The 12,166-nt window shown below is 41.6% G+C and overlaps 1 protein-coding gene across 2 annotated transcripts in view; it reads right to left on the reverse strand.

The window, feature by feature from the left end:
• LOC125021760 (replication protein A 70 kDa DNA-binding subunit-like) overlaps positions 1 to 12,166 on the reverse strand; it is a 41,489-nt gene that overhangs the window by 18,160 nt on the left and 11,163 nt on the right. For both annotated transcript variants that reach the window (XM_047607931.1, XM_047607930.1), the window contains exons 10-12: positions 9,179 to 9,371; positions 5,257 to 5,393; positions 1,763 to 1,911 (exon numbers count right to left, since the gene is read on the reverse strand). In XM_047607931.1, coding sequence (XP_047463887.1) covers positions 1,763 to 1,911; positions 5,257 to 5,393; positions 9,179 to 9,371 — 479 coding nt within the window. The remainder of the gene's footprint in view (positions 1 to 1,762; positions 1,912 to 5,256; positions 5,394 to 9,178; positions 9,372 to 12,166) is intronic.

Below are 12,166 nucleotides of genomic sequence, written 5' to 3' on the forward strand. Positions count from 1 at the left end.
TTTCCACACAATTTTCCCACACAGATATATATTTGAATAGCTTAATATTGAATGCAAAATGATACTAATGTGTATTTATAAATAGCACTAGGCTGAGTTTAATATAGAACACATATAGTTTACTACAGTAGAGTACAATACAACAAAAAGAAGTCACAAAAGCAAGTGCAGGTGTTAAGAGACTGCACTGCATCAATTATTATTATCTTAAAAATCTACCTTCAGCCACAACTAAATTATTCCCTTAATCCCTGAACTGATTTACAGTCATTGCATCTGTATCCTGCAACATATTTCATGTAACATACAACCGTGAAATGCATTCATAGATAAATCTTGCTATCTTGATAAATACCTAGATATGAAAACCTTCTCTCCTTTTGTCTGTCCATCTCAAATATTCAGGCGTCTTTTTAATATTCACTCTAAAATCTTAATGCATCAGTGTGACTCCTGCTCTGTATTCTGGCTGAGCAGGGCCAATCTAATCAAGGCATCATCCAAATTCATCAGTTTCCTTGAATTATGCAAACAAGCCTGGTCCAAGCAAACCCACATAGCACCGCACTGCCACGGGAACTACAGCCAGACCGACACGCTCTGTCTCTGTTATATATGTGTGTGTGTGTGTGTGTGTGTGTGTCTATATATATATATATATATACACATATATATATACACATATATATATATATATATATATATATGTAAGAGTCTGCTCCTTGGATAACTTCATTGTCATTCGGTCGCTGCTGTTGGCTTGTAAACTAGAGAGAGAGGACCAAACAGCAGCAGAGATCAGGGGGGAAAGCCAAGGATTAGAGAAGAATGGAAGGAAAGATGAAAGGACGGAGGGTGCCGTTTCTTAGTTATTTAGCCCTTTGACTGTCAGGATGAGATGGTGAATTGACCAGAGACTAATAAGACTAAGATTAAAGCTCAAGCGATGGAGCCTGCCCTCTTCCTCCAACAAACACAAAGAACCACTATAACCAATACAACAGAGCCAGAAAAATGACAGGGGCTTCACGGAGCAATTAGCAAAACGTACAAAACCAGACATTAAGTGCTGTAAGAACAACAGCCACAGGTAACAAAGCCTTTAATTTACTGTATTCACGCTTTGAAGCTGTTGGTTGAGCTGCTTCACTCAATTTCCTGCCTGAGAATAGATTTGAACACATAATTGTATCCACACCAAAGAATTGCCATGCACATATACAAAAAAAAAGAAAAAGAAAAGAAAACTGCGTTTATATTTCAGCGGTGGCCAGACTTAGGGAACAGCCTTAATGAGTGAATGAGTCATGATTCAAAACCCCTCCATAGGAACCACTAATGGGAATCCAGTTTGATGCGGCTCACCGTGCCCCCGTCTCTCTGAGCACGACGTACAGTAGCACTTCAGGGCTGGATTCCAGAAATATCCATGTTGTGCTTTTCTGTTAGTCCCTCCGTCCAATGCTGTCTGCACCCTGTCTAGAGTCCCGCTGGGAGTGAGGGGACACATGCCACCAGTCTCCTGACATGTGATCATCAGGGGAATTCATGTTTTTTTCATCTATGTATGTGCCTGCGCCTCTGCACCCATTCTCTGCGTTATGTATTTATCACAGTTTATTTCAAGCATATAAGCCACCCAGCAACAATACTCTCTGTTGTTTGCGTGGCAGCATGACCACTGTGTGTGGACAACCCTGTATGTGATTATCAATGCGAGCGTGTGATTGCCGGTGTGTGCCTGCGCACCAGTGTGACTCACCAGGCCCTCACTGCAAAAGCCTCCGGTATGTCTGGGTTGACCATGACTGTAGAGCTGAACAAAGCAGAGAGAGATCTGCCCCCAAAATCAGACAAGCGAGCTCCTTTGATGGCAACCACGGGCTGCATAGAGCCGTCAAACTTCTCCGCCTGCAGAAAGACAAAACACAGTCAAAGACAGTAATTGAGGAGATGGAATGTGTGACGGACAAAGCATTTGTGTTATTGTTCCTCATAAATGTAGTTCGTGTCTGCAACTCGGAGACGCCAGAAAGTTATACACTATATTGCCAAAAGTATTTTCTCACCTGTCTTTACACACATATGAACTTAAGTGACAACGCATAAGGTTAAATATGAGGTCGCTTCACCCTTTGCAGCTATAACAGCTTCAACTCTTCTGACTTTCCACAAGGTTTAGGAGTGTATTTATGGGAACTTTTGACCTTTCTTCCAGAAGCACATTTGTGAGGTCAGATAATGATGTTGGACAAGAAGGTCTGGCTCACAGTCTTCGCTCTAATTCAACTCAAAGGTGTTCGATCAGGTTGAGGTCTGGATTCTGTGCAGTCCAGTCAAGTTCTTCCACACCAAACTGTCTCATCCATGGACCTTGCTTTGTGCACTGGTGCACAGTCATGTTGGAGCAGGAAGGGTTCATCCCCAAACTGTTCCCACAAAGTTGAGAGCATGGAATTGTCCAAAATCTCTTGTTATGCTGAAGCATTCAGAGTTCCTTTCACTGGAACTAAGGGGACAAGCCCAGCTCTTGTAAAACAACACCACACCAAAATCTCCCCTCCACCAGAGTTTAACCTTGGCCCAATTTAGTCAGACTAGCACCGTTCTCCTGGAAACCAACAAACCCAGATTGGTCCATCAGATTGCGTGATGGAGAAGAGTGATTTGTCCCTCCAGAGAACATCTCCTCTACTCTAGAGTCCAGTGGTGGTGCTTTACACCACTGCATCTGACGCTTTGCAATGCACTTGGTGATTTTTGGCTTGGATGCAGCTGCTTGGCCACAGAAACCTGTTCCATGAAGCTCTCTACTAGCTTTTCTTGTACTAATCTGAAGGCCACATGAAATTTGGAAGTCTGTAATGACTGACTCTGCAGAAAGTTGGTGACCTCTGTGCACTATGAGCCTCAGCATCTGCTGACCCCGCTCTGTCATTTTACGTGGCCTGACACTTCAATCGCTCCCACTTTGTTATAAAACCACTTCAACAGACAGTTGGCTGTGGAATATTTAGTAGTGAGGAAATTTCACAACTGGACTTGCAGCACAGGTGGTACCACGCTGGAATTCACTGAGCTCCTGAGAGCGAAGCATTCTTTAACATATGTTTGTAGAAGCAATCTGCATGTCTAGGTGCTTTATTTAACACACCTGTGTCCGTGGAAGTGATTGGAACACCTGAATTCAGTTATACAGGTGCTGGCCAGTAAATTAGAATATCATCAAAAAGTTGAATTATTTCAGTAATTCCATTCAAAAGGTGAAACTTGTATACTGTATACTTTCCTTCCACACATAGTGATATATTTCAAGTGTTTATTCATTTTCATTTTTATTATTACAACTGACAGCTAATGAAAACACCAAATTCAGTATCTCAGAAAATTAGAATATTCTGAAAAGGCTCAATATAGAAGACACCTGGTGCCACACTAATCAGCTGATTAACTCAAAACGCCTGCAAAGGCCTTTAAAAGGTTCCTCAGTCTTGTTCTGAAGGCTCCACAATCATGGGAAGACTTCTGACTTAACAGTTGTCCAAAAGACGACCATTGACACCTTGTACAAGGAGGGCAAGACACAAAAGTTGATTGCTAAAGAAGCTGGCTGTTCGCAGAGCTCTGTGTCCAAGCACATTAACAGACAGGCGAAGGGACGGAAAAAATGTGGTAGAAAAAAGTGTACAAGCTCTAGGGATAACTGCACCCTGCAGAGAATTGTGACGACAAACCCATTCAAAAATGTGGGGGAGATCCACAAAGAGTGGACTGCAGCTGGAGTCAGCGCTTCAAGAACCACCACGAAGAGACGCATGAAAGACATGGGATTCAGCTGTCGCATTCCGTGTGTCAAGCCACTCTTGAACAAGAAACAGCGTAAGAAGCGTCTCGCCTGGGCCAAGGACTGGACTGCTGCTGAGTGGTCCAAAGTTATGTTTTCTGATGAAAGCAAATTTTGCATTTCCTTTGGAAATCAAGGACCCAGAGTCTGGAGGAAGAGCGGAGAAGCACAGAATCCACGTTGCATGAGGTCCAGTGTAAAGTTTCCACCGTCAGTGATGGTGTGGGGTGCCATGTCATCTGCCGGTGTTGGCCCACTCTGTTTCCTGAGGTCCAAGGTCAATGCAGCTGTCTACCAGGAAGTTTTAGAGCACTTCATGCTTCCTGCTGCTGACCAACTTTATGGAGATGCAGATTTCACTTTTCAACAGGACTTGGCACCTGCACACAGTGCCAAAACCACCAGTACCTGGTTCAAGGACCATGGTATCCCTGTCCTTGATTGGCCAGCAAACTCGCCTGACCTTAACCCCATAGAAAATCTATGGGGTATTGTGAAGCGGAAGATGCAATGCGCTAGACCCAACAATGCAGAGGAGCTGAAGACGACTATCAGAGCAACCTGGGCTCTCATAACACCTGAGCAGTGCCACAGACTGATCGAGTCCATGCCACGCCGCATTAATGCAGTGATTGAGGCAAAAGGAGCCCCGACTTAGTATTGAGTGCTATACATGCGCATGCTTTTCATGTTCATTCTTTTCAGTTGGCCAACATTTCTAAAAAAAACATTTTTTTCATTGGCCTTTTCAGAATATTCTAATTTTCTGAGATACTGAATTTGGTGTTTTCATTAGCTGTCAGTTGTAATAATAAAAATGAAAATGAATAAACACTTGAAATATATCACTATGTGTGGAAGGAAAGTATACAGTATACAAGTTTCACCTTTTGAATGGAATTACTGAAATAATTCAACTTTTTGATGATATTCTAATTTACTGGCCAGCACCTGTATGGATGGGCGAGCGAATACTTTTGGCAATATAGTGTATATGGTTTTCTTTTATAAATGGACAACCTACAAGTTAATTTGAAAGTCATTTTTTGGGGGGGGATTATGGCAAAGAGGAAGGATTAGCTCTCGCAGATCGAATGAGCTTAGAGAAGAATGGTGTCATTTCATGCACATCCGAGATTTATTTAGCCTTCTGTCTCAGATCAGAGACTCTGGTCCAAAACAGTCCTGAAGGTCAAAGGAATGATTTGACTGATCCAGATTTAACAGCCCCAGAAAACCCAATCAAAGTGTTGTGTATGCAAGAGCAGCCACAGAGATACGTTATGTGTGCATGGACGTACACGCATGGGCACCTTCGTAAACACACGATTAATTACAGTCTGCTCAACACATTTTATGTTAAACTGCAAATCCACTCATGGATACAGAGAGAGAGAGATTATAGTTATTACCTCCTCTCCCCACAGAGTGACAGTCACCACTTTGCCAGTTGCGTCTATTAGGTTAAGGGCCCTCTTGGAGACTTCTCTGCTGTTCTTAGTGGTGATACGGGATACATCCTCTGCGCTCTTGCATACTCCAATCACATCTAAGATAAAAAAAAAAAAGACAGTCCTTTAACATCTTCACCTAGAAGCTGGCTGACGAAAACAAGCAGACAAACACTTTAACAATTCGGTGAGAAAAATAACATTATGTGTAGAAATGTCTCTGCATGGTGTAAAGTGTAAAAATGCCCCTTGGATGTATTCCACTAATGTGAAGTGTTATCACTTCAAAAGCAGTAAAGATCCAACACAGCGGAGAGCTGACACCCCTCTGATACTGCCAAATCACAGCAGACTGACATAAATGTCATAACAGGCTGGCTAACACCCAAGACCACATTCCAAATCACAACAAACACACTCATCCCTCATTCATGTTTTTTGTCATGTTCAAGGCCTAAACACTTCATTTAGGATTACAGCAGTGAAGAGCAGCCACTGCTGAGCTCAAAGAAGGTGGAGAGCCCGGGCCTACCATGACTAATATTAAAAAGCGAAATCAGCGCAAGGCAATTTCATTTATGAGGCGCTAATTCTACAACAAACAGGGATGTCACGAGGTCACTGATATCAAAGACGGAACAATGCATCTTAAAGCTATGACAGGTATATTTGAGTCAACCCTTTACGGGGCTAAGAACCATATACGGTAGCATGCATCCCTGTGAATCAGAGAAGATCAAGGAGATGATCTCAGTTTAAATCAGAGTCAAATGTGGTCAACCTCTATAACTGAGCATAACTGATTTATTAGGTAACACGTAGAAGTGGCCTAATGTGATAATGTGTATGTTGACCAAGTTCTAATTGTCTAAATACATGTTCACATGTTTATCACTCAAGGGCAAGGAAACATATATGTTAAATTAATTTATCTTCATTAAAAAAAAAAAAATCCACAAAAGTAAAACAGTCTTCTGATGTCCTATGATGACACTCTAGGTTTGAAATTTACGATGTCCAAGTATTTCAGTGAGTGCCCTATAAAGGATTAAATCAACTTACACAATGCAGAAAATGTGAAAAATGGGCATCATGTGATAAACAACTTAAGATTTTCCGATATAACAACCATTTTAACAGTTGTAAGCAACATTTTTTTTTCATAACTCAAAGAGCTCTGGAGTCTTTCTGTCTACGACAGTTTTCTTCCTCATAAAACCGGAGATATATACCTGCTGATGTGTGTTTGTGCATGACACAGACCAAAAACAGTGGCTAGCGTTTCTGTCGCCTCACAGCTCACATTCATTAAACAGAATGACTGAACAGGATCCCATCGCTGATTTCACAAACCGTCATTCTCTCAACTTCATCCTCCCGCCTGCTTCCTCCGCTAACCTTTTCCTGAACTCTTTTCTTCCCCCCTCACTCTGTGCCAGTGCTCTCTCAGTCCTCCTTAATTCCATTATGATTGAGACGATGTCACCCACCTCTGAACTCCATTATCACCACAGGAACAGGCTGACAGTACTCATTACCATGTTATAATCCCTTGTTTAACAAAGGGGCGGAATGAGAAGGAGTGGAGGAAGAGAACGAACACAGGACATGTAAGACTGCCCCTCTGTGACCAACACAAACACAATCCTCCAGCTAAACTGCTCAGGGCGTCTCTAAACTCTGTAGTGTGGTGCCAGGCTGGCTTACACTGCTCCCAGTCTACAATACGGCCATCATGCAAGATTAGCGACATGGATGTTCACTCAGTAGGGTACGTTATATTGTTTTAATTGCTTTCAGATCATTCATTTCTTATTTATTATGGTGTGTCCAAAACTTTTCCATATTGAAAGATGAGCTAACTCTCCACAGCGTTGCCTTCTGGTTTCCTGAAGAGCGGTTTTGAACTTTGGGTGCCACTGGCTGTCGACATCTTGGCAAACGCCACCTAAGCTTTGATTTTAAAGTGAGGGTGAGCAGTTTGTGGCACTTTTTGTGTTTATTTTTTTAGCTACTTATTCAAACAAACTTGTTTTGAGCAGATACTATACAATCACTGCCAATAGGGTGGGAAAAGAATCGATATGGCAATATATTGCAATATTTTTTCTTCCAATACAATATCGATTTTGAATGTTGTAATATCTATTTTAAAAGAAAAAGAAAGAGTCACGTTTTGGATCAATTGTGAACGACTTCCGTACCTCCACCACCACTTTTTCTGTGCAATAAATTGGAAGTGGATTGTTTGGAATGATATTGTTTTTCAACTCCATTTGTCCAATGAATTATCTCTGTCATCTGATGTACATATATATAATGTGTATTTTAAGCTGCATTTAAAAATTCTCTATGTAGAAGATTGAAGTAAATATGTTATAATATCGCAATAATGTATCGTATCGTGGCTTAAGTATCGTGATACGTATCGTATCGTGAAGTCCTTGCCAATACCCACCCCTAACTGCCAAGATAATTAACTAATTTCAACCACAATCTGAACCATCCCCATTTAGCTGTCACAGAGACAGAACTTTCCTCTCAGGTGCAGTGAGCAGGCACTACAACTAACCTTCACTAAATACCAGAGGGATGTAGGGGTTCAAAGTAGAGTGAAGGATTTTGTTCACAAATAGATGGTAAATCTACCTTTGTAAGCCAGAAAAATGTGCAATAGAAAATCCAATTTGTGCATCTGTAGAAAAGATTTGAATTTGTGAAAACAAATGCAAAACAATTGCTAAGAATAAGTACTTTTGTGAATATCAACTCGCAGATTTAAACCAGAAAATTCCATGAAAGCCACTCATTGTTCCCTCACTGTGGTGACACTTTGCACCTGAATCTGACGCCTGAATCAACCCTCATTCTGTCCCCGTCTAATCTACTCTCACCCTCTGTTCACAACTGACTCTAAAGTGTCTAAATTAGCTGACAATACAACCAGAATATGAGTTTGACTCAGCAGTTACAGAGATGATGACACACGTGTTCAAACACTCACAGTCACAGTCCACTTACTCAATGGGCCTCCTTCAGGATCCAATGGTACAAACGCATTTGTTCTTAAGTAACACGTATGAGGAAGTTAAATTTATGACTTTCACCAATTTTTATGTCCTGAAAATGAGAAATTAATTGGAGTTTCAGCCGTATGAGTCATGCACTGATGGCCTGACTCACTCCACAGCTTAAAAGCTTCAAAACACAGAGTGGACCATGGCCCAGTCTCTAGTCTTTAACTTTAATGGAGCTGGTCTGTGATGAACTGGACAGAAGAGTGAGAGCAAAGCATGTTACAAGTGACACACATTTCTGGGAACTTCTGCAACAAAATGTGTTCACATGTCAAATCAGCCAAAGATGGTTACTTTGATGAGTCAAAATCAATATGTTGTATCGATTCCATGATTTTTATTTTTTTTTTTACTTTAGTTGTTTATTTGGTCTGTGTTTTCATTTCAGAGTTAAATGAGACATTAAACTGGACACATTTCTGTGAATGTTCTAAAACTTTTGACTGGCAATGTTCTTACACAAACAAAAGTGCCACACAGTTGCCAAATAGCGCTTCATTGTTCAGTCTTTAACACCTTTTTTTTCCACCAAGTTTAGCGAGGCAGTGACTCATGCCATCATCAGAACGCACTAAACACATTACTGATCGGTCTGACACATGTGCACCCATCTGGATGAGTTCATTATCAGTGTTTCAGAGCTTGACAGATGTGGTTTTGGTGTGTGAGGTTAAAAAAAAAGTGTGTGAGCAGTCACATCTCGTGCCTGTTCCCCAGCTGTCCCTGGCACTTACCTGCTCACTCACTGTTGAGTTGTTCTTTTATGAGTTCGTTAGTACAAATAAAGTCTTATTGCTGCGTCTTACCAACTATCGCGTCTTTGTCTCTGTTTTCCAACTCGCCGATGGGCACGAAGTCACAGTGCACCGCGGGGATGCCGAGGCTGTCATCGCACGGCACAATGGATGAGTGAGCGTGGAGGGTCATCTCGTAGTCGTTCTTCAGCGTTGTGTACTGCTTGTTGGCCACCTTCAGAGTAGCCTTGGAGATGTAGTACACCTGCAGAGAACGGGTGAACAAAAGCCGTTACAGAACGAGACCTCATCCAACTTCTTCTTTCATGTGAATTTTAAAGCAGCTATGACTCAGTGAATTGGAGACCACTTTATTGATCCTGCACAGGAAATTATTATCATTAATACAGTGCCCGTTAAACCAAAACCTCTTAGGAAGAATTGGAGAGACCTCCAGGACCAAGTAAGACGTGGTGTCATATCAGCCCCATCACTCGTCTAATTCACCAGAAAATAAGAAGCAGCTGAGAGCGAGTCTGTTAAACAGCATAATTTAAACTCAATCTGCAAGACACACTTCTTCATTTACTCTCCCAAGCATCCAACACCTCCCCCCACCCCACGCTCACTCTCCCTCTCTGCCACGGTGACTTCCTTTCCTCTCCTGCTTTCCTCCCCGTCTGATTTGCCCCACACAGATTTGACCATGAAACTAATGTGATAAGCATTCTGGCTGCTCAGAGGCAGTCACCCCCCCGTCCCTCCCACCCCACCCACCCCCCCGACACACCGTTCTGTCAATACTCAGATCACGAAGGGAAGACGGATTCATTCCTTTAGTTTTCTTTGGAGGGCAGAGGGCACAAATTGGATCTGGGCCCGTGTTGGGAGTCACTGCCAGTGGCTGATACCAGAGTCTGTGTGTGTGACTGGCAAAATGACAGTCAGGGTTAATTGAGTTATTAAGCTGTGAGGGCCGGACTATGTTAAGTAGGTTTAACATGTTCTACCTGTCTTTAGTCACACTGATAACAAACCAGGAACATGCAAATGGAAGGTCATGGGGATTCTGTGTGTCTGTTACTTGTTGTTTTTATTATTAAACACAAAATAAAAAGAGTAGTCAGTGTAGAACACACCGGCTCCATCTGAGGGTAGTATATTATAACATTAATAGGGGATTCTTAAATACAAAGTCTGTTATTTACCATTTTTGTAAGACTACTAGTATATGTTTTTAAACTGTTGCATAAAATTAAGTTTTATTTGCAGCCCTGTGGTAAGTTCAGGGGCCAGTGTCTGTTATGTAACATGAGCTGAAGCTGGAAGGCATTAAATTTCTTACTAAAGCAGATGTTTGCTGACACAAGGTCTTGAACCAGCGCCCCGTGGTTAAAGATAATCCTGCTTTCAGGATTTTTTTTTTTTTTTTTTTTTTTTTTTTTTTTTAAGCCCAACCAGTTTAAGACCAAGTATTAGTGCTTGCCTTGAATTCTAGTAGGTACATGCCCATATGCGAGTTCACAGGGTGTCAGGTCACTGTAATCATTGCCCTTCTTTAAACTTGTTGTGCAACAACATTCGCCATAGTGGCAGACTTTATTTCTAACTCCATCGTTTGATCAGCTTTTTACAAGCATGGACATACAAGAGAAAAGACTAGACACGGGCAAACAGAGCCAGGAGATGAAAGGAAATTGCTTTCTTCCAGCAATTTATCTTTAAGACCTGGAATGAAACTGAAATTAAGACAAAGCAGCTTCTATAAATCTAATTGATTACCACAGTGTTTTGCTAAATTAAGACACATTTTGGTTGTGAGGAGGAGTTTCACTCCGTCTGTCTGTTCTCTCTATGTGTTATCTGCTCTACGACATACAGACAAAAAGCCTGGAAGCAGCATTTCGTCCTTGTTCTGAGCAAAATACATTCTGAAGTTCAGCCAAAGTTAATACAAGACTTCAGTATAAGTACCCAAAATAGAGGGTATCCTCCAAACTTTTAGTCTTTATGGAAACAAATTCTGATAATTAGGGCTGGGTGGTACACTGGGTGGTGTATTTGATTAAAAAGGGATTAAAAAGCGTTCAGTATGCTGTGCCATGAGGCACCGTTTCAAACCGGACCATTTTCTTTGTAGGGCTTCCTAACACGCGTGGTGCGACTGCGTCACTGTGAGGTGTGGTGAAGGTGGAAAGGTCCGAAAATTAAGAGGCAGAATGAGAAGACCATGAAGACACGGAAGAACTTGGGATGTGTCAGTTGTTGATTTTAAAAAAAAAAGAGACGACGACCAATAAAAAAGTTATTCTACAATATTTATGCGTCATCAGTAAGTAAATAATTAATGAATGAATCCATTAATTCCTCTCTCAACCAGTAGAAGATGTTGTGCACACCTGATTGTGCATGAAAATAAATAAATAAATAAACAAAAATGCAGTGATATAACGTTACAGCGTCAGGATTTTGCAAAAATACTGAGAAATACATTTTGGTCATAAGGCCCAGCACTACTTATAATATAAGAACTCCACTCTTGAGGAAACAAAACTAACAATTATGCACCGTGCAATAACCAAACAAAGATACCGAGTTAATTAGACAAACTAATACAGCTGAAGTCTCACATTAGCTTTGTCTAAACAAAATCCTTTTTGCACAGAGCAAAGACTGCAGGCTTTGTGCCTCCTACTTCTTGCAGTATAATCTCTCGACAACAGGACCCGCTTAGAGGAGGCCGGCGTATTTATCCTGCCATTAACTCTGAGTCTCTCTGCATCTCCGTCCCCCTTACCTTTCTGTGCAGGTCTCTTACTCGGAGCTGCGTGTTTCTCATCTGTTGCCTTGGCCCCCACTAGCCTACCCAGCATTCACTGCCAGTAGCAGAGAATTATGCAATGATGTGCATAATTCTCCCATCTGCCTATGATACCTCATACGTTCATACAGTATAGCAGCCTGCGTACCTGTAATGTAACAACTGTCACCACTGACACAGTCTTGAGGCTCAGTGCTCCTTTAACATTTACTCTGCAAACACTTTGAACGCTGGCTCCC

The sequence above is a fragment of the Mugil cephalus genome, chromosome 15, assembly GCF_022458985.1.
Source record: "Mugil cephalus isolate CIBA_MC_2020 chromosome 15, CIBA_Mcephalus_1.1, whole genome shotgun sequence".
NCBI classification, from domain to species: Eukaryota; Metazoa; Chordata; class Actinopteri; order Mugiliformes; family Mugilidae; genus Mugil; species Mugil cephalus.